General features: G+C 45.0%; 1 protein-coding gene across 6 annotated transcripts in view; it reads left to right on the top strand.

Annotated features, from left to right (window-relative positions):
* LOC107308506 (ubiquitin carboxyl-terminal hydrolase 35) overlaps positions 1-21,415 on the top strand; it is a 23,107-nt gene extending 1,692 nt beyond the window's left edge. Inside the window, exons 1-12 of one of the 6 annotated variants that reach the window (XM_015852454.3) lie at positions 680-788; positions 4,703-4,793; positions 5,813-6,506; positions 7,543-7,678; positions 12,936-13,065; positions 13,712-13,813; positions 15,692-15,850; positions 16,555-16,748; positions 16,867-16,960; positions 18,065-18,171; positions 18,673-19,891; positions 20,162-21,415. In XM_015852454.3, the coding sequence (XP_015707940.2) occupies positions 5,825-6,506; positions 7,543-7,678; positions 12,936-13,065; positions 13,712-13,813; positions 15,692-15,850; positions 16,555-16,748; positions 16,867-16,960; positions 18,065-18,171; positions 18,673-19,891; positions 20,162-20,332 (2,994 nt within the window). In that variant the 5' untranslated portion in view covers positions 680-788; positions 4,703-4,793; positions 5,813-5,824 and the 3' untranslated portion in view covers positions 20,333-21,415. Of the gene's footprint in view, positions 1-679; positions 789-987; positions 1,086-4,702; positions 4,794-5,417; positions 5,563-5,812; positions 6,507-7,542; positions 7,679-12,935; positions 13,066-13,711; positions 13,814-15,691; positions 15,851-16,554; positions 16,749-16,866; positions 16,961-18,064; positions 18,172-18,672; positions 19,892-20,161 lie in introns of those variants that run through there. The other 5 variants (XM_015852456.3, XM_015852455.3, XM_085509529.1 and 2 more) reach the window with 5 other exon arrangements.

Below are 21,415 nucleotides of genomic sequence, written 5' to 3'. Positions count from 1 at the left end.
AGTGGATGTGTTTACAGTCTCTGAGGATGATAATAGGAAGGACACTGGGCTGAAGGTGAGCGAGGGATCTGGGTGCTTCTGTATGCAGAGCAGTGCCCTGGCTGAGAGCTCTGGCTAGGGAGGAAAGCAGAAGTCTTTGGTGGCAAGAAAAAGGAGATATGTTCATCAGGGGGACATGAAGAGGAGAGAGAGAACAGGGAAAACTTTGCCTTATGCAGGCAGGACAAAGCTTTTCAGCATATGTTGCTCAGTATATTCAGAACATTGAAAAGCAGCCCATGTGAGTTATTTTTTGTCTGTGGTTGGTGCTGGTTCAGCCATAAATCCAGTGATTTGTCAGTGGTGGTCCAAGTCCTGCTTTCTATGCCTTTGCTGCTGTTTTTTGATGCAATGGGGATAGAGAACTGTAATTCCTCGTGCCTCGTTTCCTGCAGTCACCCTGGGGGATGAAGGCTGATGACATGCATTTTGAGATGCTTTATCAGGAAAGGGTGCTGGCATCTATTAGAGATCTGTGTGTGTGTCTGTTGTCTGGAAGGGAGGAATGGAGCTGGGAGGAGTCTGGAGATAGAGAGGATAAAATGTCAAGGCCTTCGGCTTTATTTGGCATTACTGCACTGATCACTTTGACATTGAGCCAAAGCCTTTTTTTAATCTAACTACTGAGTGCCTAACAGCAGGAAACAGAAAACAAGAGGAGAGACCTGGGAGTTTGTGTACATCAAGGGGACTGAAGGAGCAGCATGGGAGAAATAAGGGAGCACGGTGGCTGAGACAGTGGCTTCCAGGTAGGGCAGCCAGGACAGCAGTGGTGTCCATCCATTAACACCCACAGCAATCTGGGCAGCCTGTTCCTGTGCCTCACTGCCCTCTGAGTAACATCAAATGTAAATCTCCCCTCTTTTCATTTAAGATTCTTCCTTACTCTGTCACTAAAATCTTTGATAAAGTCCTTCACTATCTTTCATGAAGGCCCCCTTTATATACTGTAAGGCTACTGCAAGTTCTTCCTGAAGCCTTCTCTTCCCTGAGTAAAGGATTCCAGCTCTCCCTACCTTCAGGAGAAACAGCATATTTTGGTAAAGGTATGGGCAGCTATTTGGTAATGCACTATATGCTCTATACATTCCCATATACATACCATCTGTTGACTGTTGGACATGGAATTGTAGAATCATTAAGGTTGGGAAGACCAGTGAGATTCCCAAGCCCAACCCACCCCACCCCACCATTCCCACTGACCATGTCCCCAAATGCCACATCCCCACCGTCCTTGAACAACTCCAGCAACAGTGACTCCTCTACTCCCTTGTGGAGGGGAGGATATCACATAATCACGCTGACATTGGAGCAGGGGATGTGGTAGCTGTGTTGATGGCCTTTGTTTGATGATTTCCAGCTCTGTATGGAAGTTGCAGTTTCTTCATAGTTATTCACTGGAACATAGCTATACACTGAGACAGGCTGCCCAGAGGGCTGTGGGTGCCCCATCCCTGAAGTTGTCCAAGGCCAGGTTGGATGGGGCCCTGGGCAGCCTGGGCTGGTCATTGGCGACCCTGCCCACAGCAGGGGATTGGAACTAGATAATCCTTAAAGTCCCCTCCAACCTAGGCCACTCTATGATCCCATGATTTAGAGAGCCCTAAATATAAAACAGCCATATAGAAATGATGAGAGGGACTGTCTGTGACTATTTAATACCCGCTGGTCAGGCTGCATCTATTGGATATGGTATGAATGAGTTGCAGTCTGTATTTCCTCCTTGACAGGATGGATAAACAGGTGCTTCAGACCAAAAGTATCTCCATTACCTATGGCTAAGGATACACAAGGTCCCCGCAGGGAAAAAAAAGATCATTAGAACTGAAAACTGCTTGGATGGTCCTGGAGAACATACTTAATGTGTGTGACAGCGGTTTCTTTGAAAAAAGTATACCAAATCATGGCAAATTTCATAGACATTTCATAGAATACTGTTGAGCAGAGTGTTGTGCTCTAGGAAGGTACTGTGTGCAGTCACCTCCATCCTGCAGCAGCTCAGCATCCTGCAGGATTGAACACTAATTGCCTGGCTGCCTGGAGGATGCAGCAAGAAGAATAGCGATGTCTGGACTGACATAAAAGAAACTGAGCAGGAGTTAAGGTCAGTAAAGGGGACTCTTGTTTCTGAACATCCAGACCTCCAGAGAATTTAGAAAAGAAGATCATTATTTCTTTTTAATAAAGAAGAAATCACTTTATTAATCAGCCTTCCTTTGGATGGTGGGATTTTTTTTTTTTCCTCCAGTGGTATTTATCACACTATATAGCATGGAATAATCCAAAAGTCACTGCAGAGAATGTGCTGAATTTATTACCAAGATTCCCTAAGGGGAAGGTGCATTTCAGATCTATGTTTTCACAGCTTTGTATGATCTGAGATGTAGGGTCTGACATTGCATTCTGCAAAAAAGAAAATAGCAAGGAGCCTTTACTGGAAATCTGTTGGCAGGGATAGGGGAATGAATTGATTTAGAAGTAATTGGATAGAATTCAATTGAACTGAGTCCTAATTAAAGAGAAAAAAAAAAAAACAACACAGAAGAAAAATATGTTAGGACACCTCTAAGCATTACAGATTATGAAGATTAGATTCAAGTAGAGCCCAAGGTGACTTTTCATCCTGAGCTCTTATGTTTTTGTTTGCAGTTTACTCAGTTCAGAGTGTGAAACTAAGATGGTGGATGCAGTTCTTTGCTTATATTCCATTTCACTGTCTGCTTTCTAGGGCATGGTTGGGTATTTGTCCTTGCTTATCTTCAAAAAATCTAGAAGGTCGATCCCAGGAAGCTGGTTTTGTCAGTCTCTCTTTGGGAAAATCATTGGGCATGCTCTTTTGGAAGCTGTGTCTGAATTAAGGGAGCCCCAAGTAACTTGGTTTAATTTCAGCCATTGGACCGGAGACCTCTCAAGGTCCTTTCTTGCCCAGTCTTATGACTTTACCCATGTTTTTTCTGCCAGTTTCATCATTTCGTGGTATTTCTTTTTCAGTGCAGGTCTTGTACTGCGTACTTTCTGTTTTATTTGAGCTACAGAACAGATGGAACCTCAAAATGGCTCTTTAGATTAATAATTAACACTCTGACCTTCTACAGCAACTTCATGTGCTTCAGGAACTCAATTCTCTTTACAGGCAGGAATGAGCCAATCCTCCCAGCTTTTCTGTGAGTTATTATTCCCCGTCAGGTTAAGAAAGTACAGAAATGTTGAAGTTCTCCCACTTCAGAAATATGCACCGTTGTTGCCTGGTTTCCTGAATTCTCTTTCTTTTAGTATTTAACAGAAGAGGACCAGGAACCAAATCTCCAGGTGGCATTCAGCTGCCCAGCAATGAAGCTATCCTTCCTTCTCCTACAGTTCCTGGGGTTATTTATGACAGTTCCAGTTCCTGCAGCAAATGAGACAGTGCTCTTACAGGCAACAGTCCTTCACTGTAAACCCTGACTCATTCTCTAGGAAGGCCCCGATAAAAATAAAGTCAGTACAAGATCCTTTAACTATTATCTCTGATAGCATCTAGAGAGGTGTTGGGACTGAATTACCCATCCTTATTCCCAACATTTGCCACTTGAATGCTCTCTTTATGTAGTTTGAAAACTGTAGTGTTTATTATTATATATTGCAGTGCATCCTGAGTGTTGTTTTAATACAGTTTTAAGATTGAAACATGCGTTGTAAATATCACCTTTTCAAGGGCTGCCTGGCTGACATCTTCTATCCTGGCTTTATCTGGCCCATGCCCAGGGGCAGCTTGGTGCATCCTGATACACAATAGTAATGTGGGATTGTTCAACCACCTCTGGTAACTTTAGGGCACTTCACAACCTTATGTTGTGATGCCTGTGTTGCTGCAGAGATCATGAAGCACCACAAGGTCAATTCAAATGGTCCTCCCTGTGTAAATATAAGCTCCTAAAGTCAGTATGAGATCCTACAATCTTTCTTAGTAGGGAAGATGGTCTTCCTTTACATCTGTTGACCATGGGTGGAGCCCCATTACAGTCTTATGCTCTCCACACTACATCAGACCATACTAAGCTGCCACCAGGCAGCAAGGCTGGGGTGACCCATCCACATATTTCCTCCTGGCACCAGCCCAGAGCTGCAGCTTCCTCTAAGAATGTAGCTGGAAGCTGACTGAAAATTTGGGTGAAGTTTAGCAGTGTTACAACTAGTGACCATTGTGATAGTTGTTGATTAGTGAGCTACAGACAGGACAAAGGTGTCCCTCCAATTCTGGAAGCTCAAGGTTTGCATCTGCTCTAGTTTCTTCCCCACCAGCATGAAGATGCCTACCAGAGGAGAAGACAATCTATGGCTCAGACACAGGCTTACTCCAGTGATGGGATGGTCCTTGTATTGCATCCCCTGAGGTTCCTTCTGCTTTTCATCTGTGAAAATCAAAGTTGAGGTGTAGAATCATAGAATCATGAGATGGCTTGGGATGAAAGGGACCTTAAGGATGGTCAAGATCCAAAGTCCTGCTTTGAACAGAGTTGCCAGCCACGAGATTAGACTGCAAGTATATGCCATCTGCACGTATACTTTTGATTGATATAATGCTACCCACCTGAGGAGCTTCAAATGCTTTGACCATGAAAGTTCAGCCAATCTTTGGAAGGACTACATTAGAAAAGCACTGTGTTTTGTCCTTGTTTTGCAGACTGGGAAGCTGAGAAACAGAAAAGAGACTTTCCTTGCAGTCAGACACAGACGAGTGTGGATGGACTTATCCTGCCTTGATCTCTCATTAGGTAATGGAGATGAAACATGTTTCCCTTTTTCTTCTCCCGTGGATGGTTTCAGGCTATATGCAGGAAGGTGCAGTCTCACAGTGTATTTGGGCAGCATATAGCACCGGGGGTGACCTGCTGTTTTTGCCTGTAATATGGTTTATGAAATTCTGTCTTATCTGATTTTATCATCTGTAACAGTTTCTTGTGTAGCAGTGCATCCAGCACCTGGCTGTAAATGTTCTGAACTGTTCCAAGGAAAGCCTTGGGGGATTTTTCAATATTCTCTAACACTTTATTGCTCTTCAGTCCAGGCCGTGACAAATGGGAAGCTTTGCCTGACTCTGCAGTTTCTCTTCCCTGCTTTGGACCTGCATACAAATGTGGAAAGTCCCTGGAGGACAGCCAGGACTGCAGCTCTCCCTCTGCTCTGAACTGGGGCGAATAACAGCACAGTGTAAATGTCAAATGTACATCCCTTCTACTGTGTGCCTCCCCTTCACAGGGTTTTTCTCCCTTGATTGTGAAAGCAATCACTAGGAACATCATTGCCTCTGGAAGGCACTTCAGCCAGCAGACACCAGTGGAAGACTTTGACTCCACTGTTTTCTTCCTGGTACCAAATTCAGCCCCCTTTACAGGTCTGTGGCAGCCTGTTTCTTGTGGCAACTGGATTTTGTGAGCCTTGGAACACCGTCTTCAGCTACTGTACCCCTAGAGGAGAACAAGCTCATCCTTTCCTAGGATCAAGTGTAAGGCTGTAAGAGATTTACAACACAACAGTGCTCAAGTATGTGACAAATCTGAAGAAGTTCTGGTTTTGTGTGTTTGTTCCAGCTTTATGGCTTTGGTCTCTATCAAACATCACCAGAAGGGAAACTTTTCAGAAAACCACCACAAAAAAGTCACAAGGATTATCACCTTTCTAGTGTTCTGGACAACTCCCAGCCTCTGTTTCTTTGGCTTTTCTTTCAGACTTGATCTTGAAAGCTCAATAGACCTTCCCTCAACTAACCTGTTGCTCTGTTCTTTTCTTTCAGCTGGAAACAAAGATGGATAAGATACTGGAAGCTGTGGTGATGTCCTCATACCCCAACAATGTGAAACAAGGGCTCGTGAGGCGCGTCATTGAGGCATCAAAGCAGCCCATGGACAGCGAGCAATGCTGGTCCATGCTGGAGCTGTGCACCAAGCTTTATCTCGTGGGGGACACAAAATATAAAAGAGAGATTGGGAAAGAGGTTTTGGAGGTCTATGGTCACTACCACCCAGAGGAATTTGAGGAGTTCTTCAATGTCCGCTTCCTACTGAGCCTCCTCCAGGAAGGCTATGGGCCTCTGGGGAAGAGAAGCCATTATGTACTTGATTATATCCAGTTAGGACTGCAGTTTGTCTTGGAAAGTCCATCAGCAAACAGCATTTTCAGCTTATTGAGGATCGAGGTGCTCCGGAAAGTCTGTGAGAGGCCCAGCCCCAAGCAGTGTGCAAAGATCAGCAAACTCTTAACGCAACATCCTCAGTGCATCCCCACAGGCAAACACCAGGTCCTGTTTTGTCAGCAGCTGATACGGTGCATTGGGCAGTTTCAGTGTGTCTCTGAAGGGGAAGATGACATCATGGAGTTTTTGGAGCAGGTGAACAAGGTGAGCGGTCTGCTGCAGAGGATCTGGAGGACTCAGACCTCGGCCATCCTGCCCTCGCTGAAGGAGCTGTTCACTATCATTTCTTCAACAGGTAATAATAAGAAAAAAAGGAGGGTGCAAATGTAGTTACCAGCTTTGATGAGGAGCATAATACTTTAGTTAGTCTTGCTTGGTTATGATCTTATGTTCCTCTCCAGAAATGCAACCACAACTGAAATACTCTAGTGCATCTAACTGTTACTCAGAGCCTTAGGATTAGAAATAAATATCTCCTGAAACTGCACTGGGTCTCTGAATAGGAGTTGTTACCTGGTTTGAAATACCGTGTTGCAAAATTGGAGTGCTTGGCATTTTTCAGCATCAGCTGGGCTTAATGGAAAGCATCTCCTTTGCAGAAGGCTAGAGTGGGACCCGGAAGTTTTCAGAAATATCTCTCTCCAATGGCTGACTTGATGGGACCCCTCAGCCTACTTGTTAGGAGAAAGTAAGAGCAAAGCTAAAGACTTATTTCTCTGCAATCTAGAGGTGGTAAACCCTGCTGTCTTTCTGGAAGGTAGCTATGTCTGAAGGTGGGAGATAAGATACTCATCTGGCTTCTGACACCTTTAGATTATTGCAGAAGGGCTCAGAAGGTTTTTTGGAGATACCAGTGCCTTGAAGGATCAGACTCTCTGCATGTGAGTGAGCACCCCATCCTGCTATTTCTAAGCCCTCGAGGAGATGGGCATTCCAGTGTTCCCTCCTTTGAAAACACAAAACATGCTCCAGGCAAACCTGCAGTCACATCTCATTGCACTAATTGCAGTAATTAGTATAAAGAAAGCACCCGGGGGGAATTTTGTGTTTTAGGAATAATGTTCTTGTGTCTGCGGTTCCTGCCTCCCTTTGGGCTGTGTATGACATCATGCAGCAGCTCAATGGCTGCCACCCAGCCTCGTTCTGTGCTATGTTGGGACCCGGGGAATTGTCCTAGTGCAGCTGAGCATGGACCCCTCATGGCTGGTCTGTGTCAGCTCCATTTATGAAGGCAGGAACGATTTGGCTTTTACAGATGAGAAATGACCTTGTGTGCCTGGTTTCTCTGGTGACTAACGTCTTCATTGCTGGCACTCATCCATGTCTTGCAGAGGAGCAGGAGGTACCATCCAATGCCTTGGCCAGCGTGGTCCAATTTGTCCCTCTGGAGCTCATGGACGGTGTCATAAGAAACCTAACCAATGATGACAGCATCACTGATGTGCAAATGATGATGGCCATTGGCAGGTAGGCTAAACTGCATTAATGAACGTCATTCTCAGTCTGGAGAAAAAAACTGTCCCAAAGCTGCATTGGGTTCCTATGCATAGTTTCATCCCCAGATTGTAGCAAAAGCCATATTGGCTGGTGTTGTATTGCAAGGTGCAGAGAAAAGGGGAATTCCAAGGTACTTCCTTCCAGCCCTGAGGGCCTGGAGAACTAGAATTAAGACCACTGATGATGATGATGATGACAGTGATGTCTGGTTTGATTTGGTTTCTTTTATCTTAGAAATAAGTAGTGTTATGGGATACCTAGCTTAAGATATTTTGAACATAACAGTTTTTTTTTTCCTTCAGAGGATATTAAAGGCTTTTTCTTCACAAAGTCTCCTTTAAATAATTTTGTGTTGGCCTCTGTATCCCTTCTGAGGGACACTGCCCTATATTGTTAGCCACTGCTAAAAGACCTGCAGAAATTTGTGTTCAGCTGCCTCAACAAGCACACCTTGACCTCCATCAGATGGGTGAGGTGCTGCTGGTCTGCATCTTGGTGCTGTGCGATTTTTATCCTCTGTGCAAGAAGAGTTGATGGTGACATCGAGGCATGATGGAGAGGCAGTGGGTGAAACACTACTTGTCATGTTGGACTTGGTCCTTACAGAGCCAGGGCCCTGGTCTTCCTTGCACACCTTTGTCCAAATCCTACAGCTCCACCTTGCCCCAGTACATTGCTCCACATTCAGCTAGGAGCATCTCCAACCCATGCTTTCTCCACAAGAGGTCTCCACTTAAGTAGGTGATGTTGACATGTGCTTAGCCCAGAGGAGGTGGAAATATCTTTTTCTCACTGTTCCTACTGGGATTTTTCCCCCTCAAGTAGGTTTCATGACAGAATTATTCACAATAGGAACTTGATGCACAAAGAAAGGGTTCTCTGACTTGCATGGTTTTCACAGGATCCAGAGCAAGCCAGGACAAACGTTAAAGTTACTAGTTCAGTTCTCAATTTCTTCATCTTTTTCTTCTTCTGGGATCTGTTTCCCAGATGCTGCTGTGAGCTGCAGGTGATAAATCCTGTAAGAGCACCAGTGTCTAAATATAGTGCTTGTAAAATCAGTTGCATCATTCCTTAAAACTTCTTTGTCACGCTGAGGGATGAGTAAACGATTACTCAGCCAAGATCTGTAAGCAGAATGTGCACAATGTAATTAAGATCACTTAGGAGGATTGCAGTTTTGGTGATGTGTTTATAGCCAGCAGATGCCCCAGAAAACTGCACGACGGTTGGCCTTTGGATGAGTGCGTGCTGTGTAAATAGAAAAATGTTAAATAAATAGAAAAAAATGTGTTGAATCTCTCATCATAAATAGAAAAAAAATGTTAAGCACTGGAATAGACTCCCCAGGGAGGTGATTGAGTCACCATCCCTGGATGTGTTTAAAAACTGTTTGGATGTGGTGCTCAGGGACATGATTTAGCAGAGGGCTGTCAGGGTAGTGTGGTTGGGTTGTGGTTGGACTCGTTGATCTTTAAGGTCTTTTCCAACCCGAGCAATTCTATGATTCTAAACAGGGAAAAATGTACAGGTTGAAAGGGTCTTTTTGATCGGGATACCTGGCAGAGTAGTCACATGCAGAAGTTTCTTCTTCCAGATGTTGGATTTTGGAGTTCATGGCAGGGGAATGAACTGGACATAGGGTGGAGCTTTTGATCAGGCATTTAGAGCAAAAATAGTAGTTAAAAAAAAAAAAAAAAAAAAAAAAGCAATCCTGACATCTACTGGTTTAGATGTACATCACAGTCTCTTAGTGTCCGTTGTCATAGCTCAGGTAGAGCCTGTTAATATGAATCCATGACTTCAGCCAAGTACTGATTTGTATTTTTGCCTGTACTTTTCTTTTCTTTGTTCTTTTTCCTTATGGTGTGTGTGTTTCAAAGGTCCCAACTTCAGCTGCATAGAGCTTCTGCCATCACAAAGAGATGCAAGCACTCACTATCTCTAGAAATCAGGATTTGAATTTAAAAGCTGAGCATGCCACATCAATGGCTCCTTTGGAAAATTAAGGCCGTGGTTCATGAAACATTTGTGAATCTTGCAATGTGGAAAGTGCAATGTGAATTTAAAAAGCTATTTGTTCCCACTGGCTGCTGATGGGGCAGGACTGTAATTTGGCCATTAATGTTGGAAAAAATAGCTTAGAGTGGACAAGGTTATTTTATGCTGGTGTGAAAGGAGATGAAGGAAGGCCTTTAGATCCCTGAATCCATCTTCCTGCTTTGTAGGTGTTGATCTTACATCCCTTTCATGAGTGCTCAACCATAATCTTGAAAGCAAGAAGGGTCTTTGCTCCCACTGCTTTCTTTCATAGCTATTCCACCATTTGATTGTTTTAATGGTTTAGATTTCTCTTCTAATAGGCAGCTTATATTTATTTCTGGTAGTCTTGTAGCTCTTTTGATTCTATGCCAGCATAAATAGCTGCAATGTCTCTTTTCTGTCCCTGGTAAGAAGGATTGGACACTTTGTTCAGCATGTGCTCAGAGAGCTACCCCATCCCCTCTCTGCTTTCCAATGGCTCTGCTGAGCAATGTTATTTCATGCTTTTCTCTCAGGAGAGGTTCTTTGTTTTCTTGACCAAATCAACAGGCTTTTTCAACACCTGCTCCCACTTCAATTCATTGGTCTTGGATATGGATGCTGAATTTTGTGCACCACATTCCCAGTGAGGTTCACCCTGGCTTTAGATGGTGGCTCAAGAGATCATAAAATACCTGACTTCTCTTCTTCAAGCAAATGAATTTCCATCAGCAGCCATTTCTTGTTATTTCCTTCCCTTGTGCCTTGCCTGTGTTTTGAATGAAAGCATTTCATTCTTGTTCTGCATGTGTAATCCTCGGGGTCTTCCTCATGATGCTTTGATCCTCCTGTGCTGATGATGCCTCCCAGCTTTGCATCATCACAAGTTTCACTACCACATTCAGGATATTTCTGCCAGCACCACTAGGTCCTGAAGTACACTGCTTGTTCTGTATCCCTGCAGATACAGTTAGATTTGATCTTACATCCTTTGACTAGAAATCAGATATCCTGACAAATCTTACTTTTGCCACCTGAGTAAACCCCTGTGGCACGCTACCCCTTTTTCCCACTCATTCCTTCATTGCTTGTCTTCATTACTGGAACTCTCCTCCTATTCTTCCCACACAAAGCACTACTCCAGTGTTAAGAGTGAGTCAATAAAAACCAACAGAGTTGAATTTTACTCGATAAACATCCAGCTCCCCTTGGTTGTCATGTATGAGCTTTTTATATTTCTCTTTCACATCAGCTCTCACTGCTCCTGTTTCCATTACTCCAGTTTCTTTTCTCTGCCTCCTCGTTTCTGACCAGTTCCTTCATCTTGCTAAAAACAAGAGGATGCTTTTTGTTTTGAAGCTGCACCTAAAGGCCAGATGATGTCTTCAATCACCACCATCTCCCATACACAGCAACTTACTTCACTCTGATGCAACTGCAGAAGCTTTTCTGGTATTTGTTTTATGGTCCAGGTTGGCTTGATTTTTGTTGTTTCTCTATATCCCAACATATTCTGCTCTCCAAGCTTTATTTATTGCCTAGCATTTCCTTTTTTTTTTTTTTTCTCCCCAGTTTCTTGTAGACTTGATTTATTCTTGCTCTTTGCCTTGGTTGGTTATTTATACACAGTTGCCTTTATGCATTATTGCACAAGGTGCAGGCTTGTAAACAAAAGTGGCTGATTGGGTAAGACAGTTGGTCTGGTATCTTCAAACAAAAGGTACTGGAATGAAAATGATTAGCAAAGTTTGACCTTTGAAGCTCCCAAGCCTTGATTACCTTGAGATGCTGCTTAGCATTTAATTCAAACATGATTTTAAAAGATGTTTAAATAAATACTTGGACAACCTGTCATCACTCAGTCTGATATCATTTTTGTACAAGTGACTCTTCCATAATGTATTGCAGAATCTTGACATCTTGTTAACTGAGTGGCTGTAGTAGGAATTCATTAACTATTCTATTCAGTAGTACCTGATTTCTATGAAGCTGTTTTCTTTCTTTAATGTGATTTGGGGATTTGATGTTTCCTGTACAGAGAAGATAAAGATCCAGATCCCATTGGTTTTCCTTACCAGTAGTAACAGAGAGATCATTATCAGCATCATTTGCTATCTAACAGCACCAGTACCAAGACCTCCATCAACACTATCATCACAGATATGGATATTCAGCACCAACTCTTTAGATTTGCATTATGATTCTTGAAAAAAGAAGACTGACCTTCTAGTGACTCCTATGAAAGATGTATTTGAAGATCCACAAACCAGTGCTATGGTACATAGAGCACCAAAGCAGTGCTAAAAACCTGAACTCACGTTGGCTGAAGTTAGCAGAAGAAGAGCCTGCATACCACTGTGGACTTGAATCAGATTCTCTGATGAATGTCAGCATGCTGATGACACAGGGAGACCTATTTCAAGCTCTGTTGTGCTTTGAATAACATGTGATGGATGACCCATCCTTGAAAGTGCTAAAGGCCAGGCTGGATGGAACTTTGGGACACCTGATCTGGTGGGAGGTGTTCCTGCTCACAGCAAGGAATGGAAAAGGATGGCATTTAAAGTCCCTTCCAACCCATACCATTCTATGATTCTATGATTTAGAATCACAGAATGACAGACTAGTTTGGGTTGGAAAGGACCTTGAAGATCATCCAGTTCCATCCCCCCTGCTATAGTCAGGGACACTTCCCTCTAGACCACGTTGCTCACAGTCCCATCCAGCCTGGCCTTGAATGATTCCCAGAAGGGACATCCACAACCTCTCTGGGCAACCTGTGCCAGTGCCTCACCACCCTCACAGTAAAGAATTTCTTCCTAATATCTAGTCTAAAACTACCATCCTGCAATTTAAAACAATTTCCCCTTATCCTGTCACTGTTTGCCTGTATAAAAAGTCCCTCTCCAGCTTTCCTGTAGGCCCCCTTCAGTTACTGGAAGGCCGCTATGAGGTCCCCTCAGAGCCTTCTCTTCTCCAGGCTGAAGAGCCCCAGTTCCTCCAGGGCTTTCTCCCATGTCATCCTGCCAAACAGTCCCCTGAAAGGTCATACTCTGCTCTCTAAATGCCACATGTACACCCTGTCTCTTATTTGGGCCTGTCCATTGTCTGGGTATGAACTTGAAGAAAATTTAACCCAAAGTGGAGTTTAACTTTTCACAATATATGCATTACATTTGCTTCAAGAGTTTGACTTTTATTTCAGGATGATCGACTGGGTGTCATGGCCCCTGGGGAAGAACATAGACAAGTGGATCATTGCTCTGCTGAAGGGTTTGGCTGCAGTGAAAAAGTTCAGCATCTTGATTGAAGTTACGCTTTCAAAAATTGAAAAGGTCAGTGGGTATCTTAAATATGAGTGCAAAACACAAACTTCTTGCACCTGAGCTACCTTCTTGCCTTTCAATTGAATGAGGGTGAGACACAACTTGAGGTGTATAGGAAAGATTGTGCTATACCAAGGAGTTTTGCAGGGGCTATCGTGCCCACTGCACATTGCGTATGCTGCATTACTGTATATGGGTTAGTGGGCTACTACCAGTTTTGCATCTAGGAATGATGCTCTCCAGTAATGCCCATTTTAGTACTTAGTGTAGCTCCTAATAAAGGGAGATGGGTACTGGGAGTCAAGCTGGTTCTCGCTTGAGTGTGTTGCGTAAGGATTTTGGGTCCTGCATCAACCGAATGCCCAATCCAATGTCCTTTAGAGCTTGTTTTGCAGAGGCACTGGTATCTTAAAAGTTATGAAATATAGCAAGCCAAAGACTTTAGAGCCAATCAAACATGGAGATCTTGTGCAACCCGTCCTTGGGAATGTAAAACACTCTCCCTTAAATGTGTCTAGGCCAGTGCTGGGTGGCTTGGCCAAAATACACGCCAGTAAATGTAGTAGATGCCTGGGACCTCCATTTCCTGAGAGGCCCTTCACGTGGATGATATGATGTCATCTTGCCTTCTCATTTGCTTTTCTCTCCCCACCAGGTCTTCTCCAAGCTGCTGTACCCCATTGTGAGAGAGGGGGCTTTGTCTGTCCTACAGTACATGCTCTTGAGCTTCCAGCACTCCCATGAAGCATTTCACTTGGTAAGGATGCGTCCAACCCTTGTATGAACTCATTGCTCTAAGTTGTAGGACAACATGGCTGAGAGGGAGCCTAAGGGGTTGAATCATATCTTAGAATCTGATTCACAGAATCACAGAATCACAGAATCACAGAATCACAGAATCATAGAATCATAGAATCATAGAGTGGCCTGGGTTGAAAAGGACCATAATGCTCATCTTGTTTCAATCCCCCAGCCATATGCAGTGCCACCAACCACCAGACTAGGCTGCCCAGAGCCACATCCAGCCTGGCCTCGAATGCCTCCAGGGATGGGGCCCCGTCTTGTATTGGGGTCCCCAGACCTGGATGCAGTACTGCTGGCTCATGTCCAGCTTCTCATCCACCAGCTCTCTGCAGGGCTGCACTCAAGGAGATCTTTCCCCAGTTTATATCAATACCTGGGATTGCCCCAATCCAAGTGCAGCACCCTGCACTTGGCCTTATTGAACCTCATCAGGTTTTCATGGGCCCACTTCTCCAGCCTGTCCAGGTCCCTCTGGATGGCTCTCCTTCCTCCCAGTGTATCAATGGCACCACTCAGCTTAGTATCATCTGCAAACTTGCTGAGGCTGCACTTGATTCCATCATCTGTCATTAATGAAGATGCTGAAGAGCACTGGTCCCAAGACTGACCCCTGAGAGACACCATTTGTGATTGGCGTCCACCCTGACACAGAACCATTGCTCACAACCCTTTGGCTGTATCCAGCCAGACAATTCCTAATTCACTGAACAGTCCACCCTTCAAATCCACACCTCTCCAACTTAGAGAGAAGGATGTGGTGAGGGACTATGTCAAAAGCCTTGCAGAAATCCAGGTAGATGACATCCATTGCCCTTCCCCCATCCACCAAAGCCATCACTCCATCATAGAAGGCCACCAGATTGGTCAGGCGTGATCTGCCTTTGGTGAAGCCATGCTGTCTGTCTCAGATCACCTCTTTATCTCATATGTGCCTTGGCATAGCTTCTAGGAGGATCTGCTCCATGATCTTCCCAGGCACAGAGGTGAGGCTCGCCGGCATGTAGTTCTCTGGGTTTTCAGCAATCTGTTTCACAACCCTAGGATGGATATCATCCGGCCCCATGGACTTATACACATTCAGTTTCCTGAGGAGGATTCGGACTTGTTCCACTGTTCCAGTGGGACAGAAATGTGTGTACCGAGGATTCTGAGCCTTTACTCTAGAATTGTTCTGGGGTAAAATTAAGCAAAATAGAAACACAAAAAATGCTGTGTAATTTCAGTTTTATTCCATTGCATCTGCTGCCCTGGGATCAGGTATTTAATTTTCTGTGTGGCTGTGGGGTCAGCAGAGGGTGCCCGTGAGCAATGTATCCTTCTGCTTGTGGTCTGTTTGCTCATGTTTGAGTTTTCTAGATGAATGCAGAATAACAAATGTGCTTTTTATGTGCCTGTCGCTACCCATCCGACCATACCAATTCCAGTTTATTTTATGCAGCATGGAATAAAATATAATGTACCAGATAACACTTTTTTATGTTAGTTCACCTGTTATGTAGGTCTGAATCCATGAACTCGGTATTCAGCATATAACAATTCTTTCCAGTGTAGGTTTCAGCAAATATTGATCTTCACAAAGAAAGGCAATGACAGCACAAACTTGCAGGTGCTGTACGATATGAAACCCCTCAAGACTGGTAGCCCTTAATTTGCACTGCTAAAACTGACGGTAGATTTGCTGTTGAGTTCACAGGGTGAATGACGAAGTCTGGCACAGGACTGAAGTCAACTTCTGTTGACTGTCCTTTCTGCCTGGATTTGAATGTCATCCTGTTAAAGCTTTGTGAATTTCTTGGATCTGTTCTTGAGATAGTGAACTCTCCTTTTCCAGCTGCTACCTCACATCCCAAGGCTGGTTGCCTCTCTGAAGAAGGAGGACTCCAACTCTGCCACCAGCTCCCTGGAGCAGCTGGCTGAGCTCATCCACTGCATGTTCTTCCGCTTCTCAGGATTTCCAGATCTCTATGAACCAGTGTTGGATGCTATAAAAGTAAGCTAATTGCTTCTTGGCTGTTTTTCTGAACTTCATATGCAATAATAGAATAATTTGAATTGAAAACGACATTTCAGATGCCAGCTGGTCCAACTCCCCTGCAACGAAAAGGGACACCTACACCTCAGCTGGGTGCTCAGAGCCCATCCAGCCTGACTTTGGGTGTCTTCAGGGATGGGGCACCACCACCTCTCTGGACAACCTGCTCCATTACTTCACTAGCCTTATAATTAAAAACTTTTTCCTTATATCCAATCTAAATCACCCCTTTTAGTTGAAATTGTTTCTTCTTTTCCTGTCACAACAGACCTGGCTACAGCGTCTGTCCCTTTCTTACTTACAGCCCCCCATATAAATGACCTCTCAATTTGCAGAGAGGCTGTTCTACTGGTAGGAATATCTTAACCTCAGCACTTCAAATGGAGGCAGAAGAAAGGGTTTATGGTTCTGAGGTTGAGCCCCATGTAGGCTAGTAGGCTGCATTTTGGGAAGAGATTTCTCTAATGGTGGACCTGTGGATATCCTTGTCATGACTGTGGGTTTTATCAAGAGTTTTAGTTTTGAGTGCCTCTAAAATAGTGATACCAGTAGCGATAAAACACGTTCATGTGAAGAGCGTGAGGTTGAGCTGCACCACGAACACCTCCTGCTGAGGAGTTCTGCGTTTGCCCATTAGAAAGTCACTGCTCTCTCTTTCCAAGGCTCTTCCAGTTCCTAATGAAGACCGGATTAAACATCTCTTGGGACAAAATGCATGGACCTCCCAGAAGAATGAGCTGGCCTGCTTCTACCCACGCCTGGCTTCCAAATCAGAGACAGGGAAGATCGGCTTAATTAACTTGGGAAACACTTGCTACATGAACAGTGTCATACAGTCTCTCTTCATGGCTTCAGAGTGAGTTGTTGCTCCCTCGTTCCCTCTTAGGACTGCTCCCGGGTTGCTCTTTGCACTGGCATTGTGCTTCCCATGCTAACTGTCCATCGTGTTTTGCATCTCTGGTTGTCTTTTGCAGCTTTCGGCATTCAGTGTTGAATTTAACTGAGGGCAACTCCCAGCCCCTGATGACGAAACTGCAATCGCTCTTTGCATTTTTGGAGCACAGTCAGGTAATTATTTCATGTTCTACTAATTTGTTTGGACTGTCAGCTGTGGAAAAGTTCATCTCCAAGTTGCTTCCTGCCAACTCCAATGTGCAGATAAGGAGTGTATATAAGGATCTGGGTAATTTTTGTAACAGGACAAATTTTGTTGACAGGAAGGAGGCTAATTTTGGGGGCGGGGGAGGCAAAGTGAATGCTGAACTCTTGTCGTCTGTGATAGTGAGCTGTGTTCACATCAGGCCGCCTCTCTTTGGTCTCTGTCCGTCCTGGCTTTGACTGATGCAGTAACTACTAGTTTTGACAATGAAATCCATTTGGTAATAGCTTATATGTGTGGCCAGCTAAAAGCCTGTAGGTGTTCAACTGCAGTTTCTGTTTCTTGCTGTGTAGCAAGGAAGAAGACTGGAGCAACCTGTTTGTCCCCTTGCCTCACTGCAAACTGCAGCCAATCAGTAGAAAATGCCTTAAAACTGGACTTGGCAGGCCAAAAAAACAATAACCACAACAGCAACAAACCTCTGGATTCCAGATGTTGTGAATCTTTCTTATCTGAGGAAATATAAAAAAAACCCACAACAACTCATATATTAATTCTGAGTGCTTTCTCCACCAACCTGAAATATAGCACGGGTGACTCCACATGGGTCATATCTTCGTCCATTATTGAAGGCATCCGTCTGTCCCCCAGAGACACCGTGTTGATTTTTTACTTGCTGTGAGCCCACTGACCTGCCTGCAATGATAAGAGGATGGATGGAAGTTTAGTGGATTTTTTTACATTTCTTTTTTTAGTAAATGGACTTGGTATCAAATTAAGGATCAAATTAAGTTCAGGCTGAATTTAGTAGAAGTCTGTGGGTCAGGAACAGAAAGCATTTTGAAAATGAATGAAGAAATGAATGCACGTATTGTTCATATGAGTACCAAATTGATACATGCTGGTTAAAGGGGGCACATAGAATCTGTTATCCCCGTGGCAGTCCAACAGAGGGATGTTCAGCAGGGCTGAAATTCATCCTTCCATTGCTGATTTCCACAAACCAAACCAGTCTTCTCCTGTATGAAGTGAGAACCAGTGGCTTAAGTGTGTGTTTTCCCTCTCTCTGCCAGCGACCCGCCATCTCACCAGAGAGCTTCTTCTCTGCCTCCTGGCCACCCTGGTTTACCCCTGGTGCTCAGCAGGACTGCTCAGAGTATCTCAAGTACCTCCTGGATCGGTATGTGGCAAGCACTCTTAATTTTGGAGCCCAGACGTGATAATGCCTCAAGCCTTCATGTCATATGAAATGCTGACCCCTCTGAAGTGGTGCAAGTGGCTGAGATCACAGATTGGGTGTAAAAGATGGGAAAGCCAGTCTGGGGCTTCTTAGTCGAACTCTGTTTGTGCCGACCTGGGGGGAAGAAATGAATTCAGCTTGAAATTGCCCCACATTCAGAGGAAAAACTGTTTTCCTGACAAGCCTCCTCTCTAAAATGGTGATTTTGCCTTTCTTTCACCAACAGATCCCAAGTCCCCAGAGTCCTAGTGATGCCTCACAAAGTGGGGTCAATGTATGTTGACCATTTGTGCCTTCTGCAAAACACTTGGCATCAGAGCCATGCACACAGACAGGTTATCACACGTTAACTGTGATGAGCGGGGAACAGAAACCGTACTGTAGAAACTTGTGCTGTATGTTTTATTGCTCAAAGTTGCCATCTTTTTCCTTCTGCCAAAGATTACATGAAGAAGAAAAAACTGGAAAGAGGATCTACTACCAGCAGCTCAAGGAATCCAGCTTCATGTCTCAAGCCATGGAGCATCAGTCCTTAAACAAGACACTGGTTGAGAAGATGTTTGGGGGAAAAATGATAACAAAGATTCGTTGCTTGAAGTGTTTAAACGTCTCTTCACGAGAAGAAGCCTTCACAGACCTGTCGTTGGCGTTCCCCCCATCAGACAGGCCCACGTGCAGGACAGGAAGCACCTCTGTTTTACAAGTGGAAGAAATCGGCCCACAGTTTATTGAGCCCCCCAAAAAACAGCCAACAGGATCTCCCTGGATCCGGAGGAAGCCCGTTGTGTCTGGAGATCCTGGAGCCCAGCATGTGCTAGTGGAAACACTGGGTTTTCAGAAGCCCAGAGAAACAGCACATCCCTTAAGCAACAGTGCTGTTGGTGTGGATACAACCGGAGATGCTCACTTGGCTTCTGGGGAGCAGATACACGCTCCTAAGGAGTCCCGATCCGTTGGGGATTTAATCAACTATTTTCTATCCCCAGAGAGACTGACCGCAGAGAATCAATACCACTGCGAGAAATGTGCTTCTTTGCAGGATGCTGAGAAGGTGGCAGAGCTGACAGAGGCCCCACATTACCTCATCCTCACACTGCTGCGCTTCTCCTTCGACCCGCAGACCATGAAGAGGAGGAAGATCCTGGACAATGTCTCCATCCCTGTCTTGCTCAAACTGCCCATCCTCGTCAGCTCTGAGGAAACTGAGGATGTTTGTCAGCATGGGAAGGGCAGATCTGACCTGGGCAACACCTTTGTGTCCGCCGTGTACGACCTCTGCAGCGTGGTGGTGCACTCGGGCATCTCCTCCGAGAGTGGACACTACTATTGCTACTGCAGAGAGTGCACCGATACCGTGCCCCACGCACAGCCTCAGGAAGGGACACCAAAACTGGCTTCTGACAAGCAGCTGGACTTTGAGATCCCATGGTACCTTTTCAATGACACCAGGGTTTCCTTCTCCTCCTTTGAATCTGTCAGCAATGTGACTTCTTTCTTCCCCAAGGACACTGCCTACGTGCTCTTCTACAGGCAGCAAGTGGGCAGGTCAAGTTCCCCACTGCACGAGGCTGTGGCAGAAGCCAGGCAGCTGCACAGTGAACCCTCCCTCAGTAAGGACTTGATGGAAGCCATCTCCAAAGACAACATCCTCTACTTGCAGGTAGATCCCAGGTGTATACAGATTGCATTTCCCATTGAGATTGGGTGTCAAGGGGCTGGTTTTGGATCACCCATGTGGCTGGAGAGATACAACACTTTGATGTATCTCTCCAACTGACTTGTAGAGATGAGTTACATGTCTCTGCAGCCCCATCTTCATTTGGGGAAAATTCCCTAGGGCCAATGGGACAGCACATAGAAGGTGGGAGCAATTCCCAAGCATCATTTCCATGTGTATAACAACAATGTGCTTCTGTCATTTCTCCTACAGGAGCAAGAAAAGGAGGCAAGGAACAGAGCTGCCTACATTTCCACCTTGCCAAAATCCCCGCTGTGGTGGAGAGACTTTGAGAGGGACAAGGACGATGACAGCTCCTCAGGAGGATGCAGTCCTGCGGGGGGTGGAGGTGGATCTGGCTCTTTCCATGGACTTGTCTTCTAGAGACCAGTATCTAGCAGACAGCTCGTGTCCATGGGGCTGGCCCAAAGCCAGAGGATCCTCTTTCTCACCTCATTGACAGCGAGCAACTCAGGAGAGGATCTGGGGAACAATGGAATGGGAAAAGACTCAGGGGCTGATTTGGAGACTACTGTTGGCTCCTGGAGGGTCCTACTGCTTCCTATGCATTTAATGCCTTAAATTAACCACTGCAGCTGAGCACCTGTGGAGGCAAGCATTTGCCAACAGCTTGGAGAAGTGCCCTTCTGCTTCAGCATAGCACTGTCTTGCCTGCTGCCACAAGCCTGGGGAGGGGAAGGGGAAAAGGGTGAAGATGGATCCAGCAATGCCTGGGGGATGAAGACCGCTCACATGCATCCCATCTGCAGTCCTTCCTGAGTATTGGGGGACTTTTCCTGGGTTGTTTTGTTTTAATGTGTTTTTATCAGCTTGTGTCACTGGTGACCTCTGGATGCTGTGAGAGTACATGGTATGCCCAGCTGTTTGTCCAAATGTGTCTTTAGGACTTGTTTACTCTGGTGTATCCTGGGTTCTGGCCAGATCTGCTGGGCTTGACAACTGGGCTTTGTTTTAGGATGCCTTGAGCTAAGACCCTTTATCTCACTTGCTATTTCTTAAAATACTGTTTTGCTAGGAAAGTAGCCCAACTAGGTTCACTGTATGCACCCAATGTAAGTGCACACTATGGAAAGCAGAGCTTTCGACATCATCATTCACAGAACGAGGGCTGATTTTGGTTGATTTTGGAGCCAACACAAGCCCTGGGCAGTGTGTCTATAGCTCTGTGTCGTAGCTCCGTCCCACAACGCCCCCCAACCTGCTTGTTGTGTTTCCAGTGAAGGTTTCTTGAGCTCAAGTGGCAGAAATGCGTGCCTTCGGTGCTGTGTGTGCAGCCTAATCCTGACTGTGAGGTGTCAGGGGGGAGCACTGCGTTGCTGGTGAGGAGAAGCCAAAGCAAAGGCGTTGCTAGACGGGATGTAAGCAAAGGATCGAATCTCTTGGTCTATACTCTCATATATTCTTTTATTTTCATCCCTACATGCAAATAAAGGAAAACAATAATAA

The sequence above is a fragment of the Coturnix japonica genome, chromosome 1 (genome assembly GCF_054131305.1).
Source record: "Coturnix japonica strain WE chromosome 1, WE-NBRP24, whole genome shotgun sequence".
Taxonomy (NCBI): Eukaryota; Metazoa; Chordata; class Aves; order Galliformes; family Phasianidae; genus Coturnix; species Coturnix japonica.
This window is presented reverse-complemented; position numbering and strand designations above follow the sequence as displayed.